Source organism: Pipistrellus kuhlii, unplaced genomic scaffold (genome assembly GCF_014108245.1).
Source record: "Pipistrellus kuhlii isolate mPipKuh1 unplaced genomic scaffold, mPipKuh1.p scaffold_m20_p_86, whole genome shotgun sequence".
NCBI lineage: Eukaryota > Metazoa > Chordata > Mammalia > Chiroptera > Vespertilionidae > Pipistrellus > Pipistrellus kuhlii.
In genome coordinates this window covers 80,985-107,650 of record NW_023425591.1, presented here as the reverse complement: position 1 = coordinate 107,650, position 26,666 = coordinate 80,985, and the positions used below count along the sequence as shown (strand labels likewise).

Below are 26,666 nucleotides of genomic sequence, written 5' to 3'. Positions count from 1 at the left end.
GCTGGGGACTTTGGAAAACCCAGTGCCCAGGCCTAGGAATCCCCTGGGAAAGTTGTTCCAGTCCCTGCTAATCAATTACCATTGGAAATGGACATGTATGAGTGCACATTAACTAGCCCCCCCCCCCAACAGAGAGCACAGAGGGAAATGCTGATGGTCTCCACACGGACACCTGGCCTCCTCTAGCAAGATGGGGGGGGGGGTACACCCCAGGTCTTCTACACTAGGTAAAGATCTTAGTTTCAAGAGACAAAAGGAAGACACTTTCTCTTTCAGAAGTTGCAGGTGACCAGGTGTGAGATGTTTTAGCAACCCAAACAGAAGAGAATGAAAAAGAAATTGCCTTTAAATAGGTGACTTGGAAGAATTTAGCTAAATACTGAATATCACATTAATCAGATGCAGTAAGAAAACAAGACAGCGCACGTTGTATTATACAGAGAACATTCCCTCTCCAGGCTTACAGGAGAGTGAGAAGTAGGAAAATGCCTAAGTAAGTGGAAAAGGGAAATGGAGACAAAAAAATTAAGCAGGACCAGTTTGGGGAGCATGTAGTCAGCTTGCAAAGAACAGCCATGATCTTCCCCTAACCTGAGAGCAAATGGCTAAATACCTGTCCTCACTAAAGATGCAGGAGGGAAAGAGGAGAGGAGGGAATCTTAATGCCAGAGAACACACAGCAAAAACTGCCCGAACACTAAGGCTGTGGGCGGGGAAAGGAGCGGGAGTGTTCAAACCCTGTCTCACTCACCATGAGGCCAGCTGTTTTGAAAAGATATAAGGAGGGGTGCAGTTTTACTAGCATTTCACTCCCCAGAAGCCAGCAATCTCGGGGCGTGTCAAGTCAAAACTGCCAGGTGCGTCTCAGGCATTCTGGGAAGCCACAGCGAAGTGAGAGGGAGCCTTTGGGAGTTAATCTGTGCCAAGACATTTGGCAGGACCGCACTCCCTCCCCAGAGCAGTGGGGAGGCTGTCTGCCCCTCACAGGGCAGGTGCATTTAGATAAACTTGCTTATTCAATAGATTTGCTCACTTTGCTTCTTTTTTTTTTTTTTTTTAATAATATATTTTATTGATTCTTTACAGAGAGGAAGGGAGAGGGATAGAGAGCTAGAAACATCAATGAGAGAGAAACATCCATCAGCTGCCTCCTGTACACCGCCCACTGGGGATGTGCCTGCAACCAAGGTACATGCCCTTGACTGGAATCGAACCTGGGACCTTACAGTCCAGAGACCGATGCTCTATCCACTGAGCCACGCCGGTTAGGGCTCACTTTGCTTCTCTAATGCATTCGTGTTGCTATGATGCAGTCATTTGGTGTCACTTGTTTGAAGTCTTTCCTGTGGGACTGAAAGAACTGAGGAGGGAACAGGCCCACCCTTCCACACAGGGACCGCTGATGACCTTCTCCCGGCATTGAGAGGGCCTGGCACAAAAGCATTGACACTGCAGAGCCAATGTGTCATGAGACTTTGTTTCAGAAAACTGTATTTTTATAAAAAACTAGAGGCCGGGTGCATGAAATTCATGCATGGTGTCCCTCAGCCCAGCCTGCACCCTCTCTAATATGGGACCCTTCGAGGGATCCCTACTGGGATCAGGCCTAAACGGGCAGTTGGACATCCCTCTCACAATCCAGGACTGCTGGCTCCCAACTGCTCACCTGCCTCCCTTCCTGATTTCCCCTAACTGCTTCTGCCTGCCAGTCTGATTACCCCCTAACCACTCCCCTGCCAGCCTGATTGATGCCTAACTGCTCCCTGCCAGTCTGGTCACCCCTAACTGCCCTCCCCTGCAGGCTTGATCACCCCCAACTGCCCTCTCTTGCAGGCCTGGACTCTCCCAACTGCCCTCTCCTTCTGGCCATCTTGTAGTGGCCATTTTGTGTCCACATAGGGGCAGCCATCTTGTGTGTTGAAGTAATAGCCAATTTGCACATTACTCTTTTATTAGATAGGATAGAGGCCATGTATACAGGTGGGGGCCAGCTGGTTTGCCCTGAAGGGTGTCCCAGATCAGGATGGGGGTTCCCTTGGAGTGTGGTATGGCCTGGGTGAGTGTTCTGTGGTTTGCAGGCTGGCCACACGCCCCAGTGACCCAAGTGGAGGCTCTGGTATCTGGGATTTATTTTCTTCTATAATTGAAACTGTGTCCTTGAATGGAGACCTGGGCCTGCTAGGGTGTGTGGAAAGCTTGGCTTCCTCCATTGCTGGGGAAACCCAAGCCTCCTGCTCCCTCGTGGCTGAAGCCACCTTGGTTGGGTTAATTTGCATACTTGCTCCTGACTGGCTGGTAAGTGCAGCTTGTGGGTGTAGTGAAGTGATGATTAATTTGCATATTACTCTTTTATTAGATAGGACGTTTAAAGAACACTGAAAATTTCAGGTATATGGGTTTCAATGTGCTCCACCCTCACCCCCACAGACACACCCTGCCCCTGGGACCTTAGAAAATTGTAAACATCTTAAATGTCTCCTGAAAATTCTTCAGCAACAGGCACAGGGGACAAGCCTCCTTTTGTGTATCATGTGTCGGAGTTGGGAAACAGGTCACTTAGAGCACAAAGAGAAGGACTGCACACGGAATGCGAGGGGAGGAGACACAGCCACTTCCAGAACTTGCACAAATGGTCAAAATCAACATTTTTCTAACTTTGGCAATTAGCCAATGGCCTCCAACAATATGAGGTGCATTTATTTAAAAAATAAAAAATAAAAAAAGGCTGGATGTTGGTCAGGTCAATGATCTGTGTGTCCTTTTGACTTGTCATCTCCCCGTCTTCCTCTCCCAGCTCCCTGGCAGTATTGAAAGCCAACAGCTTTGCGATCACTGCAGCCATTAAATTCATCAGTGTAGAAGCCACCGGAGGGGAAGAACAGCTTTATGAGTCTCCCAGAGCTCTGGTTTCCAGAGAATTGCCACTATTTCATCGGTCTGACAGTTTCCTGGAAACCTGTACTCCCCAAAGCACAGCTTGTTCACCACAAAAGCCTTTTCTCTGGGGCATTTGTCAAAAAACAATCTGTGACAACTGTTTTAAACAGCAGCCGCCCAGGGATAACAGTTGCAGCAAATGAAAAGTTGACCAAAAAACTGAAAAAGAAAGGCTAGGGAGCGAGAAGTCCACGAGGGCTTAGAACTCGAACATACGGGTACTTTGGGGCTGGAACAGGCCGGGTGTGTGTCTAGGAGATGTGTGAGAAGGCCCCTGGCTAACCTGAGACTCCCAGCAAGCAGGCAGGAAAGGAAGACCATGGCAGGGTCCTCACCTCTCAGCTTAGTGTTGGATTTGTGAACTAGCATGTACACAGAGCTTGTTGGCCAAAGTGGGCAGACTCAGTTCATGAACTCTCTGTCAATCATACAGGCACCAAGCCAAGCTGCAGAGGCTTCAGCGTCTGTCCTCCCACAAAAAGCACGCAGACCTTATTGCATTAGAGCAGGAAGCCATTCAACATGGGAACAGCAACCAACAACAAGAACCAGCAGCCAGACTAGGGAGAGGATGATCTGATTTCCAGAGCGGCCACATGAATGATTGAAAGTGTCTGGTATTTAACAAAAATCTCGCAACGCAAAGAACTACCGCCTTGGTCCATACACAGGTGAAAACTATTCCCAAGGAAGTTTGGACATTAGACGTGTTAGAAGAAAACTCTTTCAATTAGCTATCATATAAGCGAAACAAACCAGTGAGAGAAAGATGAGTGTTGCATGCTGTGACTCATATGTGGGATCTAATGAACCAAATAGAAACAGATTCATAGACAGAGAACAGACTCTAACAGCTGCCAGAGAGAAGGGAGTTTGGGGTGAAAAGGTGAAGGGATTAAGCAACAAACAAACAAACAAACTCATAGGCATAGATAATAGCAAGGTGGTTACCAGGGGGCAAGGGTGGAGGAGGTAGAAGGATAAATGGTGATGAAAGGAGACTTGTCTTGGGGCAGTGAACACATAATACAATATACACATGATATAGAACCATACACTCGCAACCTATATACTTCTATTAATCCATGCCACCCCAATAAATTAAATAAATACAATAAATTAGTTATTAATATGTTCAAAGAACTAAAACACACCATGTCTAAAGAACTAAAATATGAGAACTCTGAGTTACTGAATAGGAAATATCAGTAAAGAAATCAAAAGGCTCTACAATGAGCCAAACAAATTCAGGAATTGAAAGACAAGGGAAATGAAAAAGTCACTCGAGTGCGAAGATCGCGTCTGGTCCTCAGGAGCCGTGAACATGGTGATGACGGAGATCTCCGGTCTGAGGGAGGACGGCAAAAGGAAGGAAGAACAATGGAGTTTCAAAGACCCCGTGGGACAAGCGTCTCAGCAGGCACATTCCAGGCCCTGAGACAAGGGGTGGGAGAGAGAAAGCAGACGTCATCTCTGAAGAAATAAGGATACAGAGTAAGAAAAGGGAGCTCTCTGTGCTCATTCCATGAGGCCAGCAGCATCTTGACGCACAGAGCCACAGACAGCCAAGGAAACCACAGACAGATTCTCATATGGATATAGATGCAAAAATCCTCAACAAAATATTAGCCAATCAAATGCAACAACTTAGAGAGACTTATATACCAGGACAAAGGGGAATTTATCCTCAAAATACAAGGTTGGTTGAACGCAGGGATCCATCAGTGTAGTGCACATCTGTCCTTTGTGTCTGACTTACTTCCCTTGGCGTCGTGCTTTCAGCATCATCCCCTGGTGTGCACATGTTGAGTGCCACACCCCATTGTGTGTGTGCACCACGTTTCCCTACCTATTTTATGTTGGTGAACATTTTAGTTGTTTCCACATGTTGACTATTACCGTATTTTCCGGCGTATAAGACGACTTTTGAAACGAAAAAAAGCCTGCTCAGATTGGCCAGAGTCAGAGAGGCGGTCTATTAAAAAAAGAACTGGTGTTGCCTCGGAAGTGGGGGGTAGTCTTATACAGCGAATATAGGCCTAAACCTATGTTTTAACTGTAAAATTAGGGGGGTCGTCTTATACGCCGGAAGGTATGGTATGTATATATGACATGTGGCACTAGGATGTTCCATGTAGAAACATCAATATGAATTTATGTTTAGCTTAATACACAGATAGAGCTTGATATAGAGACATCGTGCACACGTGTGTACACACACACACTACACACACACACACTTCCTCTCTCTGTCAGCTGTGAGCACAGCCCAGAAGCAATGATGGCCTCGTACCAGCAGGTGCAGACTTGGCTTCCATGCCAAACAGAAGGAACCAGGGCTCCTCGGAGAAATGGCTGGTGTAGGCCGGGGAAGACGATACAAGATGAGCCCAGAGGATCTGGCAGTAGCAGAAAAAGAAACAAACAGCCCTAGCCAGTTTGCTCAGTGGTTGCAGGGTCGAATCTGATTCCCGGTTCGATTCCCAGTCAAGAGTTGTAGGCCTGATCCCGGGCCCGGGTCAGGGTGTGTGCAGGAGGCTACTGATCACTGTGTCTCTCTCACATTGATGTCTCTGTCTCTCTCTCCCCCCACCCTCCCTTTCCACTCTGTCTACAAATCAATGGAGGAAAATATATATCCTGGGGTGAGGATTGAGAGGGAGGGGGGGAGGGGAGAGGGAGAGAAGGAGAAAGGGAGAGAGGAGGGGAGGAAACAGAGGGTGAGATAAAGTAAAAGCCCCGATGACGCAGGCATGCCTGAGAGCATGGGCTCAGCCAGAAAAGCGTCCAATGTACAAAGCTGGAGCGTTTGAGAGAAAACGCTGTACTGAATTATTGCACAAAGGATAAAACACATGCATACAAGTCCATAGTGACCTAAGTAAATACATCCGCACATAAATGATGAACAACACACTGCCTGGCAGAAGAATTCTGAATCAGCCATACCTGAGCAGGCAGGTACGGCACACCCCTCCCTCCTCCAGGGCAGGCTCTGCATGGACTTCCTTCCAAAAGCACAGGATGAAAACGTGGGGAGAGACACCTGGTAGAGACGCCTGGCCAATGACCTCAGCACAGGGTCAAGGGCACCAGATGCCGTGCCTAGAATGGTGCTTCCCTCCTGTGTGTTTCTTCCCCAAACCCTAGAAGCCCAGCTGAACAAGTCAGAAAAGCTGCAATCTAAGAACATGCACAAGAGACCTGACCAACATTCCTCAGAACACTGGAGTTCGATTCCTGTGAAGGTCACCAAACCCAGGAAGGCCTGCGAGGTTGTCAGAGCAAGAGGAGCCGAGGAGAGCTGGCAGCCGAGTGTCCGGGGCTCCTGGACGGGACCTGGAGCAGGAGGGGCGTTAGAACGAGGGAAGCCCAGTCACGCACCGCCTTCGGTTCACAGTGCACACCAGTGCTGGCTGGTCAGTTGGATGAATGTACCGCCGGGTGAGACTGTAGGGAAACTGTGAACTAAAGTCTCTTGAGACTTTTCAGATGCTACAACGCAGAACATAGTGGAAAAATATACACCCGAGTTCCTGGTCAGCAAGGAGAGTCTTCTGGTTCTAACTCTTCAACGACAAAATGCAACCGTTCTTAGTTCACATCCATGGTCCCTCCATGGCCCCTAGTTTCCCAAAGAACAGTCTCTTTCAATATGGTAACTTGGACTGCACGTCCCATGTCCCAGGTCATGCGTGATGGAGGGGTTAAACACATAAACTACAGGTTTTAAAAACATCATCTAATTTTATTTTATTTTTATTGAGAGAGAGAGAGAGAGAGAGAGAGAGAGAGAGAGAGAGAGAGAATGAGAATATCAGTTGGGGATCAAACTGGCACCCTAGGTATCTGCCTAGGATGGAATGGAACGGCCACCTTCTGTTGTACGGACCACACTCCAACCCACTGAGCCACCCGGCCAGAGCAAAACCCATCTAATTTTAAGAGTCCCACAGTAAACAAAAATTAATGCTGCGTATTTCCCATTTATGGTTTTGTCTTTTAAACCTAAAGCTACCTGAAAATTTAAAGATACACTTAGGTATTTTTAGTTAAGAATGGCTATTTTTAGAGGCGATGTTTTAATTTTAATTTTCAGGAATGTGGAACTGAGGTCCGCAGCTGTAATGATCTGTTGGACGAAAAGGAGAAGGATGAGACTAGAATCATATTTCATAAAAATTAGGTCCCATACGTTGATCCTTTGACATATCAACTCCTGGACTCATATCCCCTCCGCACCACACCTCACTGCATTAAAACATCATTAGGGAGGCTCTTGCTTGGGCAGAAAGCAGTGTTCTTGCTCAGATGATCATATGTCACACCGCTAATGTTATAAATGTGAGGCAGCTAAATTTACACTCAAGGTAACATTATATATTAATAAGCATATTAATAGGCCAGCGATCCAGAAATCACACACCAGCTCGAAATCCCAAACACATCTGTCTCCACACAGCATACACGTGGCACAGGGCATACATCTTCTCAGGGGCTGGCCTTCTGTCAATCCTCCAGACTAAACATAGCCCTGTTTCTGTGATTGTCATGCGTACCCTTGGCCACCGGAGGGCACTGTTTCATGCACTCCTCCAAGCACTGTTGAGGCTTTTACCAGCAAAACTATGAAAAATAATAGCTACCAGGACACAGTTCTGAATTCATCCATGTTAGTAAGCAGGGGTGATGGATAAACACCAATACTTTACCATTCACGTGATTGACCCACATGCCCGGGGCACTGGCTTTTAAGCCCAGTTCTCCTCTGGACAGAAGTATGAACCAAGCGAGTGTATGCAGTCAGACGCCTCTTTTCCCCTGATCAGAAAAGCGCACGTTTGTGGAACTTCTTCACAACACATTCGGGACAGTTTCACAAAACCTGTGATCTGATCGGACGCGGCGTGGCTGTGGATTGCCATGTGCCTTCACGGGGAGTTTTGTGGTGGGAGCTGGACAAAAGCTCTTGGCTGAGAAAGGGTCACTTCAGATGCTAAAGCAAGAGCCACATTCTTTTCTCCAGATGGGAGGGCGGGCGGGGGAGGTGCGGGTGAGCAGCGCAGTGCAGTGGTTACAGGACAGTCCGGGATGGAAGGCCAGCCCAGGGGACAGCCACCCTCCTGAGGTCACTGCTGGTGCCAGGAGGGGCTTGGTGACAGGGAGGAGTCACAGAGAACACCATATGATTGTCTAACCACTATGCTGGGTTCCTGAAGCTAACATGATATTGCATGCCAACTGTAATTGAAAAATAAAAGCAATTTTAAAAAGAGGATGATGGAGCAGTCACCTGGACCAGTCAGGGCCGAGAGTGAGCCGGATACAGGGCGCTACCTTCTGGAAAGTGAAGTTTTCCAGCATTTGTCACAAGAAAGAACTCTCTTAAAAAAAAAAATAGGCATATCATTAAAAATGAAGATACAGCCCTGGATGGCGCTGCTCAGTGATCAGAGTGCGTAGAGGCGGAAGAGGGCATATATAAAAACTGCTATTTGAAATTTTAACCCTGCTATTTTGGCTTTTGTAAATGCTTGCTTGCTCAAATAATAAGGAAAATAAGATACTCCCACTCCAGAGAGGAAGTGGACTGTGCCCCAGACAGTTGTCAGTGCTGACTGCAGGCCAGGCCTTGAGATATGGTCTCATGGCCCCTTCCCAGCATGCATGCCTTCTTTCCCAGAAGTCTCTTTCCAAATTGGGGAGACAAAGGAGCCAGGAGAAGTATAAATAAAAAGCTTTCCTCCCCGTGGGGGGCAGGCCCAGAATTTGAAAGGCACTTTTTTCTCTGGCCCTGCACTTAATAAAATGTAACTCCTTCTCTAAGCATGGCTTAGTTTTTTCCTGGTCTTCTGTAACAGGGGAATAAATGGTGGTGGGGGAAAATAAAATAAAATAAAATAAAATAAAATAAAATAAAATAGGGTAAACAGAATAGCCAATAAAAAAATGACTTCTGGGACAAATTCCTGGTCACTCTGCAAACCCCGACACCATAGGCCAGGCCGGGGATGGTCTGTGCCATGTGCTCCTGGAATTCCTGCTCAGAACTGACCGCCCCAAGCAGCTGGCATGGGCTTATGGTGATGCTCCCAGCAAGCTGCTGCACTGAAACCAAAAGCAAAACGCACTGAGGTCCCCAGAACAGCCATCGCCACGTCATTGCTCCGGCTTCTCTGCGGGTCACGACTCCATTAGGGCGGGTACTGGTGGAGGGAGCATGTTCCCTCCTGGGAGAGTCCGAGATGGGGCCGGAAGTTAACGCAGGAGGATCGGTAGGTAAGATCTGGTGAGAAGTCACAGCCCACGCTCCCCTTCGGCGGGACCGGGATGCCAGGCTCCATGAGACCAGCAGCGAGGGGAGGGAAGAGGGGGGACAGTGCGCACAGCGTGGCTAAGGGCACCCCATGGGCGGCTGGGGCTCCTGAGAGGGAGAAGACCCAGGGCGCCGGCTTGTCCTCACACACCGGCCTCTCCCCACTCAGAGGACTCGCCCGCCACGCAGTTGGCGCCCTTGCTCTTCGGTCAGACTTCCCACCGGACTCACAGGTGCTCAGAGCCTCCGGAGGCTTCCGAGAGCCGGGCGGAGCCCACAGGAGGCCTAGCGCTGCCCCTGCGCCACGCAGCACAGGCAGGGCCTTCGCCCTCTGACCCCAGCACCCTGTCCATAAACTGGTGCTAGCAGGAAGCAGCCTGCTGCCTTTTAATCTGCGAAGCCTGCTCTCTGCGCCCCTCCTCTCGGGGGAATGAGGCACGGTCACTGTGGGGGTCCGGAGCTGCACAGACGACAGTGTGGGGAGAAGGAGGGAGTCTGAGGTCGGAAACTACAGGCACATTCTGCGTACGATCCGTGACGGCCAGTGAAAACCGAGTTTGAGTCCCAATGTCAGAGCTCCTTCTGCATCGTCAGATCCTCCCAGGAGAGCAGCAAGACCCGGACACCAGGGATCCTTGTAAAGGTGTGTGTAAGCTTTTAAAACGCCAGGAGTTACAAGTAAAGAGCCTGGTTCTCCTTCCGACACTGGAAACCTGGTGCCCTGGTCCCCTCCACACACACTCCATGTGCCCACCTGCTGGGTCCTCCATTCAGACACTAACGCCACAGGAGGCCTCATCCCATGGGGACCTGGGCGTGGCCGTGGGGACCTGGGCGTGGCCGTGGGGACCTGGGTGTGGCCGTGGGGACCTGGGCGTGGCCGTGGGGACCTGGGTGTGGCCGTGGGGACCTGGGCGTGGCCGTGGGGACCTGGGTGTGGCCGTGGGGATCTGGGTGTTGCCGTGGGGACCTGGGCGTGGCCGTGGGGACCTGGGCGTGGCCGTGGGGACCTGGGCGTGGCCGTGGGGACCTGGGCGTGGCCGTGGGGACCTGGGTGTTGCCGTGGGGACCTGGGCGTGTCCGTGGGGACCTGGGTGTGGCCGTGGGGACCTGGGCGTGTCCGTGGGGACCTGGGTGTGGCCGTGGGGACCTGGGCGTGGCCGTGGGGACCTGGGTGTGGCCGTGGGGATCTGGGTGTTGCCGTGGGGACCTGGGCGTGGCCGTGGGGACCTGGGCGTGGCCGTGGGGACCTGGGCGTGGCCGTGGGGATCTGGGTGTTGCCGTGGGGACCTGGGTGTTGCCGTGGGAACCTGGGCGTGGCTGTGGAAACCTGGGCGTGGCTGTGGGGACCTGGGTGTGGCCGTGGGGACCTGGGTGTGGCCGTGGGGACCTGGGCGTGGCCGTGGGGACCTGGGTGTTGCAGTGGGAACCTGGGTGTGGCTGTGGTTTCACAGCTTTAACATGACCAGAGGCCTAAAGCCAGCAATGGGCTCCCTTTCTGTGGAAAGGCGGGTGCTGGAACGGAAAAGGGGAAATGGTGGTTTACCCAGTGGGCCCTCATTCTGCCCCGCCCTGCCCGCCCCTGCCTGGTTCTGCAGGCCCGTGGTGTTCTCTGTACGTCCATGATTAGGACTTCAAATAATGGACATTATTGCTGCCACGGACTCCCTGAGCCGCTGAAGACCGTGCTTCCCCTTTGACACTGTCCTTCCGGGCCTTTCCCTGAGGAACGGTGGCCAGTGGCTGCGGCTGCACAATGACCCCCAGGGCCGTCTCACTCTCTGATCCTAACCCTTCATGGTTCTGATTGAAAAACATGGCTTCAAACAGCAGCAGAAATACCCAACCATTTTCACTCAGATGTCCCCTCCGTCTCACCCTGAGAACTTTATAGGAGAATCCGTTTGGCATTGCAGAATATCAAAAAGGAAGATGACAGAGCAAATCTGAAATCAAGCTGCTGCCATCTCCAATCTTATCTTCCGCTTTCCCGGGACCAACCGGCGGCTATTTTCCTACTTTCAAAGGCAGCAATTTTCTCCAGTTTTACAGCCAGAGGCACGGAGGCTCTCCGCTCACACGTGGCTGTGGCTGGATCAATGGGAATGAGCGTAACCAAACACAGACCTGGGAGATCCCATGGCAGCCCCGCTGAGCATGCCCATGAGAAGGAGAGAGCTGAGCCCAGCCCTGCCCGCAGGCAGCAGACACGCAAACAGGCCCTGTCTGTGCCCCAGGGACACGGGAGGTGCAGTGGCCTCGGCTGGCTCAGAGTCCAGTCCATGGGCTGTCAGCCATCGCCAGGGGCCGGCCCGGCTGCCTTGGTCAGAGGTGCCTCCTGGGGCTGCCACCAGGCACTGTGGCATCAGACCCCGGGGAAGAGTGACCGACTCCATGGACACGGAGCAGCCTGTTCCCTGTCTACACGGGGGAAGAGGGCGACGCAGAGCGCCGTTGCATACAAGTCTGAGTCCATCTTCTGGAATTACTGCTTTCCTACTGTCCTTTAAACAGGGTCAGGAAGAGGACATCCCAGAACCCGGATCTGAGTCAGCACGTGCCAATGACTGCAGAAAGCACGGCCTGGCTGTGGGGTGATGTGGAAGGTGTGCCCACAAGAGACAGTTGTCTTTGATGACTTCTTTTTTAAAATATGTTTCTATTGATTCCGAAGAGAGGAAAGAAGAGGGAGAGAGAAACATCGATTACGACAGGGAAACATTGATCGGCTGCCTCCTGCACGCCCACACTGAGGACTGAGCCGCATGCGCCCTGACTGGAAATCCAACAGAGACCTCCGACGGTGCTCAACTACTGAGCCACACCCACTGGGCTCTTTGAAGTCATTTCCTCCCCTGCCTTTTTGGACAGATCATCACTGGGGTTCTCCCCTGCCTCTGGGACCTTCCAGGGACCTCACTCCCCCTTCCCCTCGGAGAGACCCCCAGCAACTCCCCAGAAAGGCTCCGTTCCCACACTTCTCCAGTGGCTCTGACCTCTCACCAGTTCATGCCCAGTTCTCAGTTCTCAGGACTTAGAGGACATTTCCGTGTGGTCATCTTTCCTCAGCTTTTCCTCTGCCTCATCACCTGTTCACAGAACGACGCTCTGAAGGTGGACTCCTGGCTGGTGGACCGGCCTTACCATCTCCCAGCCATCTTCCCCTGACCTCTCCCAGGCTGCAGGCTGCTCAGCTGGGCCTGCAGGATCCGCTCCTCGCACTCCCACCCCGCCCCCAGGCCCCATGGCTTTTCTGCCTTTGCTTCCATTCACTGCCTGCACTCTCCGTATCTCAGACTGACCCAGTGAGCCACATTATGTCATGACGTCCTGAGGGGACATTGAGATGACAACGGGAATCTTACCAATGCCTGGCGCATGTGTCAGGATCTGTGTTATAAAGCTTCCACATTTCACACTTACTATCACCCCACGGATCACTGAGCTGAAAGGCTAAGTGCAAACAGTTCACTGTGGTCATTCTCGCTGGTGGAGTCACAGGTGACTTTCATTTTCTCTTAAAGCCGTGTTCCGCCCTCGCTGTCAAACAGACAGTGAAAACACTGACCCTCAGCTCTCCCGGCCAACCGGCTCTGAGGCCTTCAGTTCCACAGTGAGCAGGTGTGGGCACTGCGGGCAGGTGTGGGCACTGCGGGCAGGTGTGGGCAGTACAGGCAGGTGTGGGCACTGTGGGCAGGTGTGGGCAGTACAGGCAGGTGTGGGCACTGTGGGCAGGTGTGGGCAGTACAGGCAGGTGTGGGCACTGTGGGCAGGTGTGGGCAGTACAGGCAGGTGTGGGCACTGTGGGCAGGTGGGCAGTACAGGCAGGTGTGGGCAGGCAGAAGTGACTGTGGGGCACTGAGAAGCTTTCTTCTGGCCGGGCCAGATGGACAGGATGGGAAGAAGCCGTGGAGGCTGGGAGAGTGGAGAGGCCTGGCATTGCTCCGGGTGTAGGCCTAGCTCAGGGCGGACCTTCCGTGGCCTCACTTCTATTGCTCTTCCTGCCTCGTTCGCTCGCCCAGTGGAGCCACACGGGCTGAGGAACGCCTGCAGCCCTCAGTGTGTGAGAGAATCTGGGGGCTGCTGTACCAATCACTTTCAGAAAAGGTAGTTTTAAAAAATGAAGTCCTAGTATATCGCTGGGCGAGGAGAAGTTTTCCTCGAACCCAGTGAACGCAGGTCCTGCTGACTAACGGGTATATTAGTTCTAGACGATTAGCCTCAATCTAAACCTGGACTCCTTGCAGCCCTCAGTGGTTAATGTGCACTCTAAGAAAGGAAGGCTCTTTGTGGGAAATTACACCGTTTTCCTTTATCATGTATTGTGTTAGTTCAACACAGGTATGGGAATAGGGGATGCTAAAATAAAGATTTTAAGGGATGGAAGTAATTCTAAAATATTCAAAACCTGTGGTCTTGTTTAAATATATCACTGGTAGCTGGTGAGGTTATGCAATAAATTGTCTGGAGACAGGAGACCTGAATTCTACCCATTGTTGCACAGTTTATAAAACCCAGTGAAACCCAGGTTCAAGTCAAAACTTTGCTACTTGCTAACTTTGTGATACAGATCCAGTTATTTAAACATTGTAAGCCTCGGTTTCCTTATCTAGAAAATGGGGATAATGGTGATTATGAGAATTAAATGATTTAATATGTGTAAAGCACTTAATCTATAGTATAAGACATGGGAACCCGCAGTATGATTATGTAATGACTAGAGGCCCCATACATGAAAATGCCTGCGAGAGTAGTCCTTCCCTCCCCCGCTGCCAGCACCAGCTTCCCTTCCTCCTCCGGCCACCGGCAGGCACCCGGGACCCGGGCTGGCTTCCCTCGGGCCCCGGCTTGGTCAGCAAGGACGCCCGGATTGACATCCAGAAGATGTCGTCTAATTAGCATATTACCCTTTTATTATAATGATGGTAGTGGTGTTGGTGGTTGTGATGATGTGATGAAGATAAAGAGGATGATGGTGGTGATTATGGAGGTGAAGGTGGTGATGGTATAAGGGTGATGATGGAGGTGATGGTGGTTGATGGTGATGATATGATGATGCTATGACATGAAGTGAAGATAATAATGATAACGAAGAAGAGGAGGCGATGCAGCAGACTTAAGGAGGACTAGAAGTTTACTAATCAGAAGGCAGAGAACAGACCCCTGGGAACATGTAAGACTGAAATGTTTGTCTGGACCCCATGGGGAGAACCAGTAAGAAGAAAAGAGAGAGCTGAAGAGAAAGAGAAAGGAAGGAAAGATGGAAGGAAAACAGAAAGGAAGGAAAGAAGACAAACACGAAGGAAGGAAGGGAGGATGGATGAGAGGTTGGAAGGAAGGAAACTGGTGAAGAGGCAGAACCTAGGAACAATGCGAGGTCCAGAGACAAGGCCCCTGAGCCAGAGCTGTGGGTCCGAGCAGGTCGGAGACGCCCTTCACGCTAACCTAACACGGCCGTGCCTTTTGTCAGCGGCCGCAGCTGCAGACGTGGCCGGAATCGCATTCTGTGCGAAATACAAAGCCTGGTGCAGGGAACGAGGCAGGGCACGGGCAGGTCTGCAGAGGCCTGTGCTCCCTGCTTCTCCAGGGCTGAGCCGTCCGGCCAAGGCTGAGCCGGCTCCGGCCAGAGGACACAGGACCGCCTCCTTTCTATCCACACAGGCTGGTGTGAGTGCCAGCAATGGAGGCATGGTCTGCGCCCAGCGGGGAAGCCCAGCCTGCCTGGGGCGGGTTAACTACATTCCCAGGGGCCACCTGCAGTTCCACATGCACCTCCTGCTGCTGGTGCTTGGACAGAGGAGGACTCCTCCTTCCACAGGTGCTCCCCAAGCACAAAGCTTTGTGACGCAGCATGTGAGTTATGTGTGTCTTCCTGAGAAGGAGACCATCCTGTGCCTCCTATGAGCGTTCTGGGTCAGGGTTGTCCTTGGGGATCACTGTTTTGTCCCATAGCCGACTTTGCACCCCTACAGACCAGGCCCCGAGCCGTTACAGGCCTCCTCTGCCCAGCAGGGACACGGGCCCTCAGCCCCGCAGAATCCAAGGAAAACCACGTCCTCAGCCGCACACGAGGCCTGGCCCCTCCGCCACCACCTAACAGGCTGTTTCCTCACGGGGGCTCGTCGGGCTGTCTATTCCCGTGCACCCGCCGAGGCTGGGTCTAAGTGCAAACAGCACCCACGGAGAGAGCAGTATGGGAGGGATGTGGAGTGGGCACTGGCCCAGCCGTGGGCACCTCTCCCTGACGGCTCCCCCATCCCAGACCCGGCAAGAGGAGATGCGTCAAGTCCTGCACTGTTAGGAACATGCCCCCTTTTGCCTGTGATCTATTTTGTTTTGTAGTTTAAAAACCCTGTGAACAAGAAAAATGGATTATGTCCTGTTTGATGGAAATGTCTGTCTGCAACTGTGCATGGGGCATCCTGGTCAGTTATGTTATGTTCTGGTTATGTTATGTTATGTTATGTTATGTTATGTTATGTTATGCTATGTTATGTTCAGATCCAGCTATGTTCTGGGGGAACCTTTCAGCTCCTCGGCCCTCAGTCCAGTGGCAGGTACAGTGAGGAAGGAAGCTCGGCTGTGTGCCTGCCAGGGCTGGTTGCTTAGGATCATCTCACATCCCCCTGGGAGAAAGGATGGCTCCCGGGGTGACATGGAGGACCCGTGTCCCATGAGGGAGCAGCCCCCAGACCAGATACACACATCTCCTTAGAGCAGTAACAGGATGGCCACAGCCAGAGCGCAGTGGGTGTGCCTCTATGAGAGGCGGCCAGGAAGGCCAGGCCGTCAGCAGGTGGCCGGGCGCGGGGAAGGGACGCTCACATCGTCACCGACACAGAACTCACCGCTGATCCACTTGGCCTCGGGGTCGTGAACTTTGAACTCGGCACTGAAGAGATCCTCCACCGTGACCTTCTTCTTCTGGGAGAGACTGTTGTCTTCCACTAGAAAACAAAGGAGCAGATGGTCACGCCCTCCGCTTTGGTGGCCTCGGGAATAGCACGAAAGGTAGAACATCTGAGTCCCCCAGTTCATGCCTGACAAAAGCCAGTCGCGCCTTGTTTTAATTAAACCGTCAGAGATGGCTTGGCGGGGAGGGGATCTGGGTCAGTGACACCCCTGCCTGCAGTCTGCGAGGCCACGTCTCCGAGGTCTGCACGGAAACACTGTTTCCAGACTGAACGCCCCGCGGAGCAGCCGGACAGCCATGGTTTGATTCCCAGGCCGGGCATATACCTCTGTAGACGGCAGGGCTCATGCTGGAGGCAAACAATCAATGATTTCCCTCACAGGAATGATGTTTCTCTCTCTCCCCCTTCCTCCCTCTCTAAAACCAATTTTTAAAAAGTTAAAATAAAGGATTGATTTATGAGCAATAAGTCATCAAAAGAGGGATGAACAAATGTCTAAGAAAGGCTTTCTGCTGTGCTACGTAATCGATCATTCTTAAGCATTTATTAAATGCCAAGGACCGGCAGCGTGGGGGGCGCCGGGAAGGAAAAGACGGCCGACATCTTCCTTAGGCATTTCTTTTCCTCACACCCACCCCCGCTGCCTCGGCTGGGGGTGAGCTCCTGTTCCCGCAGACTCCCACCCGGTGTCCGCGTGCACACCGCCAGCGCTGCCTGCGCCCTCATCATCACACTTGGGAGGAAGCAGCGAGGCCAGTGGTTCCCAACCTGCTTTGGCCATGCCCACCTAAGCACCTCTAAAGTCCTGAAGCTCCCCCGCCACCCCTGTGACATGAACTTTTGTCATTCAAACAGTGAGCCCCTATTCATGCAGGGAAGCCTAAAAGGCCATTCACTTGGTCTAAACAAGATTTCAAAGAACATGGCATCCATGAAAGAGAAAAATAAAAGAATGAAAAGATGTTAGAGAGTGCCTGGGAAGGCACATGAACATTTCTTTAATTATTGTCAGCTGAATCCAGTGGCACTGGCAGAGCCACGTCCTGGAGACACACCTTGCCAGAGGCAGGTGTTGTCAGCTTGACTTTCAGCTCAGGTGCCAGGGGGTGGGTTTTGTTATCTAAATCCAGCCAAGCACCAAAACAAACATGAAGTGACCATTACAAAGAAGCCACCAGAATGCACATAATCTCCTTTGTCCTTGGTACAACTTCCTGGTTTTTGCTGTATGAAATAAACACCCTGCATTGGCTCTGGGTCCCTGTCTTTCTATCAGAGGACAGTGGTCCCAACCAGTCCCAGCTTTCCCTACTGTATTTGTGTCTCTTTCATTTTTTTAACCCTCTGTAACCCCTACTCAGAAACCGGATTGCTCTCTACCCATGATGGACTCGGAAGAGATAAATATTTATATCTAGCGCCCACATCCAAGGAACTGAATACTGGGGAACTCTCAAAAGTCAGGCAAGGGGAATGCTCCGGGAGTGCGCACACAAGGAACTCATGAAGTAAGGCAAGGAGCATAAGGCAAAAACTGGGTGTAAAACATGGAATATTCAGGGTCTCAGGAAAGAGACATCTACTCTCAAATGCTTAAAACTAGAGAATGTTCTGTTAAGTGTAGGCAGATTCTTGATTTCTTAAGTTTTGTTAATGAAACTTGACCTTGGTTTCCTAAAGAGGAAACCGGGGAAAAGGTCAGAAAGCAGTGGTACATGGCAGAAGTTCCAGAGAAGATTCCTATCCCTACATTCACACTTTGATCTTTAATTTGTTTGCCTTGATCCAGCTCAGAAGAGTTTAAAAATGTCTAAGCATTACAGTGGAGGGGTGTGAATCTAAAAATACCACTTTCCCCCCTCTGTACCAACTCCACCTCCCAGTTGCTCTTGCAAACACAGTCAAGAGCCCACCTGATAAAGATTTACCTCATAATTATGAGCAGGAGCTACAGTTTGAACCAGAGCGGGACAGGCATCACTGTGAGCAGGATGACTCAGATAATAAGAAAGGTTTTGCTCGCAGCTGCCCAGCCTTGATGGCTGGATGCAGACACTCTACGAAAGTGAAAGTGACTTCATATTTTATTTTGCCAGAGGCTAAACTATTTGTAGTGGGCTGAATCAAGTAGAAAGAATTAAAGGAATTTCTCAGAAACTGCCAATAATCCTTTATCTTAAAAAATCTTTTTCTTCACTGGGGTGCGAAATAAAAATATCCCTGTGCTTTCTGTCTGTCTTTGTGGTGGCCCAGATTGAATAAGGGACTACATTTGCAAAAAAAAAAAATTAAAATTAAATATTTTTCTTTCCCTCCCAGGCCACCAGAAACTCTTAGCTAGTTAAATTTCTTTTTATGTGTCTGAATTGTAACTTTAATTTGCTTTTCTCTGATTTATGATTTTATTGTGCTGTGTTAAAATTTTAAGATTCTAAGATTAATTTGAAAAGTATAAAACCTGTAAAAATTGCTACCCAAGGAACTTTAAACAAAGGCCAGCTAATTCCAAGCATTCCTTTAATTTAATTTTAAAGAAACAGTAGATGGCCAGACCATTACTAAATTTCCCCAGGGTAAACAGAATGTGGGAATGGGGAGACAAAGAATATGAGCGGTGCATGTGGCTGATAGCACAGGTTCTAAGAAAATCCCTAGACAGAAGGAACCAACTAAAAAAGGCCCATAGGTTTTTGGTGATCCTGTAAAATGGATGTCCACTCCTGAAAGTGTTAATAAAAGTCTCATTTTTGCCATATTTTTATTCCCCAGTTTGTCATTTGAAATTTGGATAGATGAGACATTTCTCACAATTTAGGGATATGTCTGGGATTTCTGTACTCATGAAGAGATAAAGTCTAGATTAAGAGAAAAGGTGCACTCTGCCTGACTTTGGGTGGCTCATGAACTGAACCCCATATCTCTTCACGGATGCTATAGAATAAACCCCAAGCCTGTTTTTCTTTAAAGAATGGGGGGGGGGGGGGGCGGGAATGACATAAGGAAAATATATAGGCTGCACTTAGGCAACAAGTGCAGTGTTTCCATAATAATGGGTAGTTCTTTAATAATAATGGACTTCATTCCAAGGTTGCCTCACAGGTCCTGGGGCACTCCTATTTTTATAAAGAAAAATAAAATAAAATAATACTTTAACATTAAAGCCACTGAAAGTCAGTAAGTTATCTTTGTTACAGAATTTGCCAAAGAAAATACCTTGGGTAATAATAATTGACTCTAAAAATCTCAAAGTTGTTAAGGCAAAATATACATAACTAAGTGGTAATTATATATGAGTAAACATAGTTTTCCAAAGTCCTTGGTAACTTTAAAGACTTTGGAACATTGCTAAATTAAATAATAAAAATTATTAAATATCTAGGTACGGCATTTGAAAATGACAAGGCAATGAAATATCAATCTGAGTTCGCCTCATATGAAAAATCTAAATGATAGAATTGAGTCTATTAATTGAAAGTGCCTGTGTTTTGTTTGAAATATACCCTTAGAGATGTGGATATGTTGATAGTCTGAGAAACGCTAGGTGTTTGGCTTAATGGCTAGAGTGTGAGGCTTCTGGGAGTTTGGAGTTCAGGTGCGGATGGGAGGAATTGTATGGTTGTGAAGGCACAGTGCATGGAGTGTGGAGGTTCATCTTTGAGAGGAATGGTTCTTGTGTTTTTTCTGGAGAGATTGGTGGTTCAGAGCGTATTGTGGTCTTTATGTGTATTGCGTGTGGTGGAATTTCAACCTAGGATATGGTATTTTGTTGGCCTAATTAGAGGTTAAGAATTAATTCTGTGGCCTGAACCAAATTTTTAATGTTGAGACCAGTTTGAATTAAATTGATGTCTTTTAGAAATAATTATAAAAACTGTATAATATAATCTTTGGGTTATGTATATTTGATAGTCTTTCCAAGTTAAATTTCAAGTCTTTAACCGAGATATAGCTTTGGGACATTTCAAGGGCCCTAGAATGATTCAAGGATTTATTCTCTCCTCTTAAAAGAAATATTTTAAAACTAAATTAAGCCAATCTAATATTCTCAAAATCATGTGGGAAGCTTTATCAAATAAAAATTAATAACTATGTTCTATTTAAATACATATAAGCAATTGGTTCTAACAAATTCCACAGTAAAAATCTGCAAGAAGAATACTGTTTAAAAGTAAATTTAAAAAGAAGAAATTTTAAAATCTCTTCCCCAACTATTTATAAATTAACAGTTATTATTCGGGCATTAAATCTCACCATTGATGAGACACCATGAAGAAAAAGAAAGTTACTTTTACTTGAGATGTATGCATTGCAGTATTGGCCAGCATGTCTCTCTCCTAGTTTTTCTGAAAAGGCAACCTAGTTAGTTGTTCTGTTTAAAAGAAAGTATAAGTATTTAAAGGAAACTCCCTAAATGTGGCTTAGAGAGTGCGTTGGGGAGAAATACAGTGGAAAATGCCCTTCAAATACCCAGGAACTGTACTTAAAAGTCAAAGTATTAGGCCGAAACCGGTTTGGCTCAATGGATAGAGTGTCGACTTGGGGACTGAAGGGACCCGGGTTCAATTCCGGTCAGGGGCATGTACCCTGGTTGTGGGCATATCCCCAGTGGGGGGGTGCAAGAGGCAGCTGATCAATGACTCTCTCTCATTGATGTTTCTAGCTCTCTATCTCTCTCCCTTCCTCTCTGTACAAAAACAATAAAATATATATTAAAAAAAATCAAAGTATTAGGCCTCAAAAGGTAGACATACGAAAGGATTGCCTCAAGACCTTAAATGACTTTTAAAGGTTATTAGAGGACATTAATTAGTTAAGAACTTATCTAAAAATCTCTATGGGAGAAATGACAAATTTATTCAATATACTTAGAAATCCTTAGAAAATTTTTATTAGGTATATGCAAAGACCTACAGAGTCAATTTTCTAATTTCATGACTCTAATGTAATAGCAGTTTTCAACCATCTAAAAAATATAAACCCCAAGCAGTTTGGGACCATCTAGTAAATCCTATCTTCCCTAAACCAAGGACACTTAAAAGTAAATAATTTGTATTTTGCCTCCCTAGCCAAAGCTTATGTCACTATACTCAAAAAGACTGATAGCAGAAATCCAATTAGTGTCATTTACTGTCCACACCCTGGGTCAAATAAAGTTCAAGGGGAACTAATAGTGGAAGGTTACCAGAGGCTTAATATGGTCTCAGAGGCTTGTCTCCGACCTGGAGATTAAGTTGCTATGAATCCCAGTAAATTCATGCATGGGAGGGGGTCCCTCAGCCCGACCTGCACCATCCCTAATCCGGAAGCCCTCAGGGAATGTCAGACTGATGGCTTAGGCTTGCTATCCATGGTTCTCTGCTCTCTGCAGGGCCTGCCTGCTCCCATACCACGGCAATGGGCAAGCAGGCCCTTCTGGGTGCTGTCTGCAGGCTCCTGGGTTGCTGCAGGTGAGGGCCAAGCAGGACCTGTTGGGTGCTGCCTGCAGACCCACTTGCCTGCTCGTAGGTCTCAGTGGCTACAGCCAAGCATGCCCTGCTGTCTGTTGTCAAGCTGCACAGCCACCCTCGCCTTCCGGGACCAGAAATGGTCCCGGGAGCCTGCAGGTATGGCTTGGTACCACCACCCTCGCCTCCTGGGCTGGTGATGGTCCTGGGAGGCTGTGGGCTTGGAGCCTGTCCCCGGGACCCAGGCTACTTGGTGCCACACCGCCCCCTTGGCACCTGTATATGCAAATTAACCGGCTATCTTTGTTGGGCTAATTTTCATTCTCCTGATTGGCTGGTGAGTGTCATGGAGGCACAGTCAATTTGCATCTTTCTCTTTTATTAGTATAAATGGTTTTAGTGGGGTGCTCCCTATTTGTTTATCTGAAAAGGGGACTTCAGGATATTTGCAGCTTGGCCAAGAAAATAAGATGTCCTATGAAGGTGCAGACATTGCTAACATCACAGGCCCCTGGGATATGAGAAAATATCTTCAGACAGTTACTAAACTGGGGTTTCCTAAGGCCACCCAATGGCTGTCTGATAAGCATTCCCGACTCCCTTATTGTCCTAACAGCACCCCTACTGAGCAGGAAGCATTTCCTCAATGGCAAGATTGTGCCAACTCTGTCTGTACCAGTGAGACATCATATTTCTGGCTCTGACTTGTATGTATTGGATTGGTCTCACAGGCTTTGTGCTAAATATCCCCATCACAAGTCTATGTTTCCAGGAGAGTGCAGGCGTCTTCAAACTACGGCCCGCGGGCCACATGCGGCCCGTAGAGGAGTCTGATCCGGCCCGCCAGGTTTTTTGGGCAGTGAGCGCAGCCGAGGTGTTACAGTAGGAATTAGTAGTTCATATAGTCTTGCCCTCCAGCTCTCTGAGGGACCGTGATCTGGCCCCCACAAGTTTGAGGACCCCTGGATAGGGAATGCCCTGACCACAAAAACAGGAAATTTACAGAAAGATCTTTGGCATTTAGCTGCTGCCCTTGACTGTCTTAATTTTACTGGCTCTTCCTTAGCTGATATTTTAGGACTATGTTCATCAAGCTCTTGCTATGGCTTACAAGCCTGTGTCCAGCCCTCATATGTACTGGTGACTGGAAATGTGAACATCACCAGATGGAACACCCATTATATTGCCAAATGCCGTACTGTAACCTTACCAGCTGTGTCTCCAGGCATAACCTGAATGAAGATATATTAATTTTAAAGCAGCCTTCTTGTATTATGCTTCCTACCAATATAAAAGGAAAATGGCATTATGATGCGGGCCTCCAGGCATTGCAGGAACTGCACAGTCAGCTGTTCCAGGAAAAGAGTGCTTTGGGACTTATTATTTTTGGTATTATTACCCTAGTTACTGTTATCGCATCTGCTGTAACTGCTTCTCTGGCATTGACCCAAAGCATCCAGAATGCAGTTTGTCAATGAATTGGCTCAGAACACCTCAACTACATTTCATGATCAAGAAGATATAGACAAAAGGCTAGAAACAAAGCTAAATGCTTTGGAAGCTGTAGTGATAGGACTAGGTAATCAGTTAGAAAGTGCCAAGATGAGACGGCAGCTGCAATGCCATGCTGCTTTTACATGTATTTGTGTGACTTCAGCCCGCTATGACAGTTCTCTATGGGATTGGAATAAAATCAAGATGAACCTACAGGAAATATGGCATCATAATAATATCAGTATAGACCTAGTGTGGCTACACAAACACATGCAAGCCAATCAGAATAGTCATGATAAAATTATATCTCCTGCAAAATTGGCAAAAGAATTGCTAGATGATTTAAAAGAATTTAATCCATGGAATATGCTAAAACACACTGTCTGATACATAATAGAATTTCTTTGTGTACCACTAATTTTATCCTGCTTTCATTCAGATCTCAAATGTGAAGGCTCCAACTAGATGCCCATAAGCTACATTTAAAAATAAAGAAGAGGGAGATGTAGAGAGCACCTGGAAAGGCACATGAGCATTTCTTTAATTATTGTCAGCTGAATCCAGTGGCAATGGCAGAGCCATGTCCTGGAAACACACCTGAGCAGAGGCAGGTGTGCTGTCAGCCTGACCTTCAGCTCAGGCGCCAGGGGGTGGGTTTCATTATCTAAATTCTGCCAAGCACCAGGAACAAACATGATTATCCAGGCCCACCCAGAAGAGAGCATTACAAAGAAGCCACAAGAATGCACATAATCTTCTTTATCTTGGGTTTTAGTAAAACTTCCTGCTTTTTGCTGTATAAAATAAGCTGCTGTATTGGCTCTGGGTCCATGCCTCTCCATCAGAGGATAGTGGTCCCCCCCAGTCCCAGCTTTCTCTACTATATTTGTATCTGTCTTTTTCATTTTCTCAATTCCCTGTCACCCCTATTCAGGAATCAGACAGCTCTCTAGCCACGCTGGATGCGAAAAAGAGAAATATTTATAAAAGACAATTGAAGTACTAAGGAAGAAATCACTAAGAAATTGTTTTAAAAAATGAAGTGATATAAAAAAATAGCAAATCAAGTTTCAAAACATATAATAGCGAACTGAAATGCATAAATATGTCACAATATCTATAAAATAAAAGTCCAGCTACCATTACAGAAGAATGACCAGAATGACTGGTCACTGACACGCTCCGACCACCGGGGGCAGATGCTCAATGCAGGAGCTGCCTCCTGGTATCAATGCACTCCCACCAGGAGCGCCACTTAGCCAGAAGCCGGGGTCCTGGCTGGCAAGCACAGCGGCGGTGGATTTACCAAAGCCACCGGGGGCGTTGTGACCTGGGGCAGGTAGGTGTGGAGGGTTGTTACTGAAAGGAACTGGGGGGCGGCGCTGTGGCCGGCAGTGGCGGCCCTGGGCGAGCAGCGTACCTGGCGTCAGCAGGATGACGGAGGTGACGATCAGGGAGCAGATGACCAGGATCACGAGCAGCGCGATGGCGATCCCTTTCCAGTTCCTCTGTGGCGGGTTGCTCCCCACCAGCTCCTGAAACAACAATGTGGAGAGGAACTGTGAGGGAAACCCAGGAAAGGACGAGCCATCAATGGTCTCCACGTGACTCAAGACCCAAGACACGAAGACCCTAGCGAGGCCCATGCTCATCCCTGCAGGAACACTGAGCTCGGCTCTGGGCCGCTGTCTTCCCTGCACCGGGGCAAACCTTAAGGAAGAATCAGCACCCTGGCCGGCGGTTCAGTGGTTAGAGCTTCGGCCCATGGATGAAAGGGCTGTGGGTTCCATCCCCGGCCTAATCTGGGCTTGGGCAGCAGGCAACCAATTGCTGCCTCTCTCACACATGAAGGTTTCTCTCTCTTCCTCCTGGCCCCTTCCACTCTCTAAAATTCAAAGGAAAAACATATCTATAGGTGAGAACCAACAACAACGAAAAGAGTCTGATATTTGTTATGTTTGCAGCTTTTGTATGAACTTAATGTTTCTCCAGCCAACAAACTGAGCAATCATTGCAGGGTTTTCTTTTTATTGCAGCCAAACCATGAACCCCACAGAATCACCCCAATATGTTACATTCCCAGCCCTAAGTCCTCTCTCACCTCTCTTCATGCACCTCACACTGTTAACCTCAGCACCGAACCCCACGTTTGCTCAGCGCTCGCAGTGTGCCCGTTTCAATCAGCCTGCCCACTGCTCACCCCTGAGCCTCTCCCGCCTCCTGTAGCTCCCATGCAAGGCTTGCAGACACCCAGGTGCAAGGGGAGCTGCCTGTCAAGGCACCTCACCTGTCCCCACGCTGGGTGTCAGCCTCCCCCCCCCCATATTTGCATTGTCACAGAGATTGGGGGTGACATCTGGGATGATAAAGGCTGAATAAATCTAGAAATTTAATCAGGCAAACTGGCTGCTGAGACCAAATTTTTAGTTCCTTTCAGATTATTGTGATTGTATAATTTACAGTTCAAACGGGGATCCTTTGAGAGAGAAGGCAGTAGTGTTGATAATTGATAGTAAGTTAGAAACAGAATAGGGCTATCTTAGTATTATAATTGTATTGATTCATTGTACAAGGGCGACGGGACTCTCCAGAGCAAGTAGAGACAGTCACACGGCAGACGGAGGATTCCACGTCTGCCCACACACGGGTCACAAACACCCATTGGAGCCATAGATGCCGCCCATACGCTCCAAGTCAGGGTGAAACAGAATGAGATGACCTCAAAACGCGGGCGACGCAGTGCACCCACACTGCTTCACCCGGGACCGCTAGTTCTCAGAGCGCCTCCGGTTGCTGCAAGTCAAACAAACATGACACTCAACTCGGGGTGGCAAATAATGAATGCCTGACACCACATACATAGCAGGGACTATCTAGGGTTCGAATAAAGAAAAATTCAACTCTAAACAACTGACATTCACTCCTTAGGTTATCAAATAAAGAAAATTCTGAGTGTCCCGGCAGGATGCATAATGGTTAGAGCGTCGGCCCAGGCACAGAGGGGTCTCAGGTTCATTTCTGGTCAAGGGCACAGACCTCGGTTGCAGGTTCGATCCCGGGCCCCGATCAAGGCATGTGTGGGAGGCCACCAAACACCATGTCTCTCTCACATCTCTCTCTCTCTCTCTCTCTCTCTCTCTCTCTCTCCCCCCTCAGTTCCTCCCATCCACTCTCTCTGAAAATCAATGGAAAACATATCCTCCTGGAAAGGTTACAAAAAAAAAAAAATTAAAATTCTGGAGCCATTATAGCTTTGGCAGGAAATAGTTCTACAGCTGCTTAGAAATGTCTACCAGTATTCTTACTTGTCACCCAAAACTTATCTATTAAAAAGTGGCCTTCTAGCCCTAAAAATAAGACTGAGCATAAGCACGGAATCAGGACAGAATGCTATGCTGAGACAACCTTGTTTCCTGTTGGATCGGGCTTACTTTGGCAGACCCTGTTCTGAGAGCCACAGAAGCCGCAGTGAAAGCCAAAGGCCATGCCCTGGTTATTAAACTGCGTGGCTTTCGGTTTTTCTGCTCCTTTCTTGTATGTGATGCACAAGGCGAGAGGACA

The 26,666-nt window shown here is 48.7% G+C and overlaps 1 protein-coding gene and 1 pseudogene across 1 annotated transcript in view; one reads left to right on the top strand and one right to left on the bottom strand.

Moving 5' to 3' along the window:
- The window catches only part of DPP6 (dipeptidyl peptidase like 6), a 223,780-nt gene that overhangs the window by 134,406 nt on the left and 62,708 nt on the right, over positions 1–26,666 (bottom strand). The window contains exons 2-3 of the mRNA XM_036425830.2: positions 24,526–24,640; positions 16,102–16,200 (exon numbers count right to left, since the gene is read on the bottom strand). Of these exons, the coding sequence (XP_036281723.1) occupies positions 16,102–16,200; positions 24,526–24,640 (214 nt within the window). The remainder of the gene's footprint in view (positions 1–16,101; positions 16,201–24,525; positions 24,641–26,666) is intronic.
- On the top strand, positions 18,325–18,441 carry LOC118712273 (annotated as a pseudogene).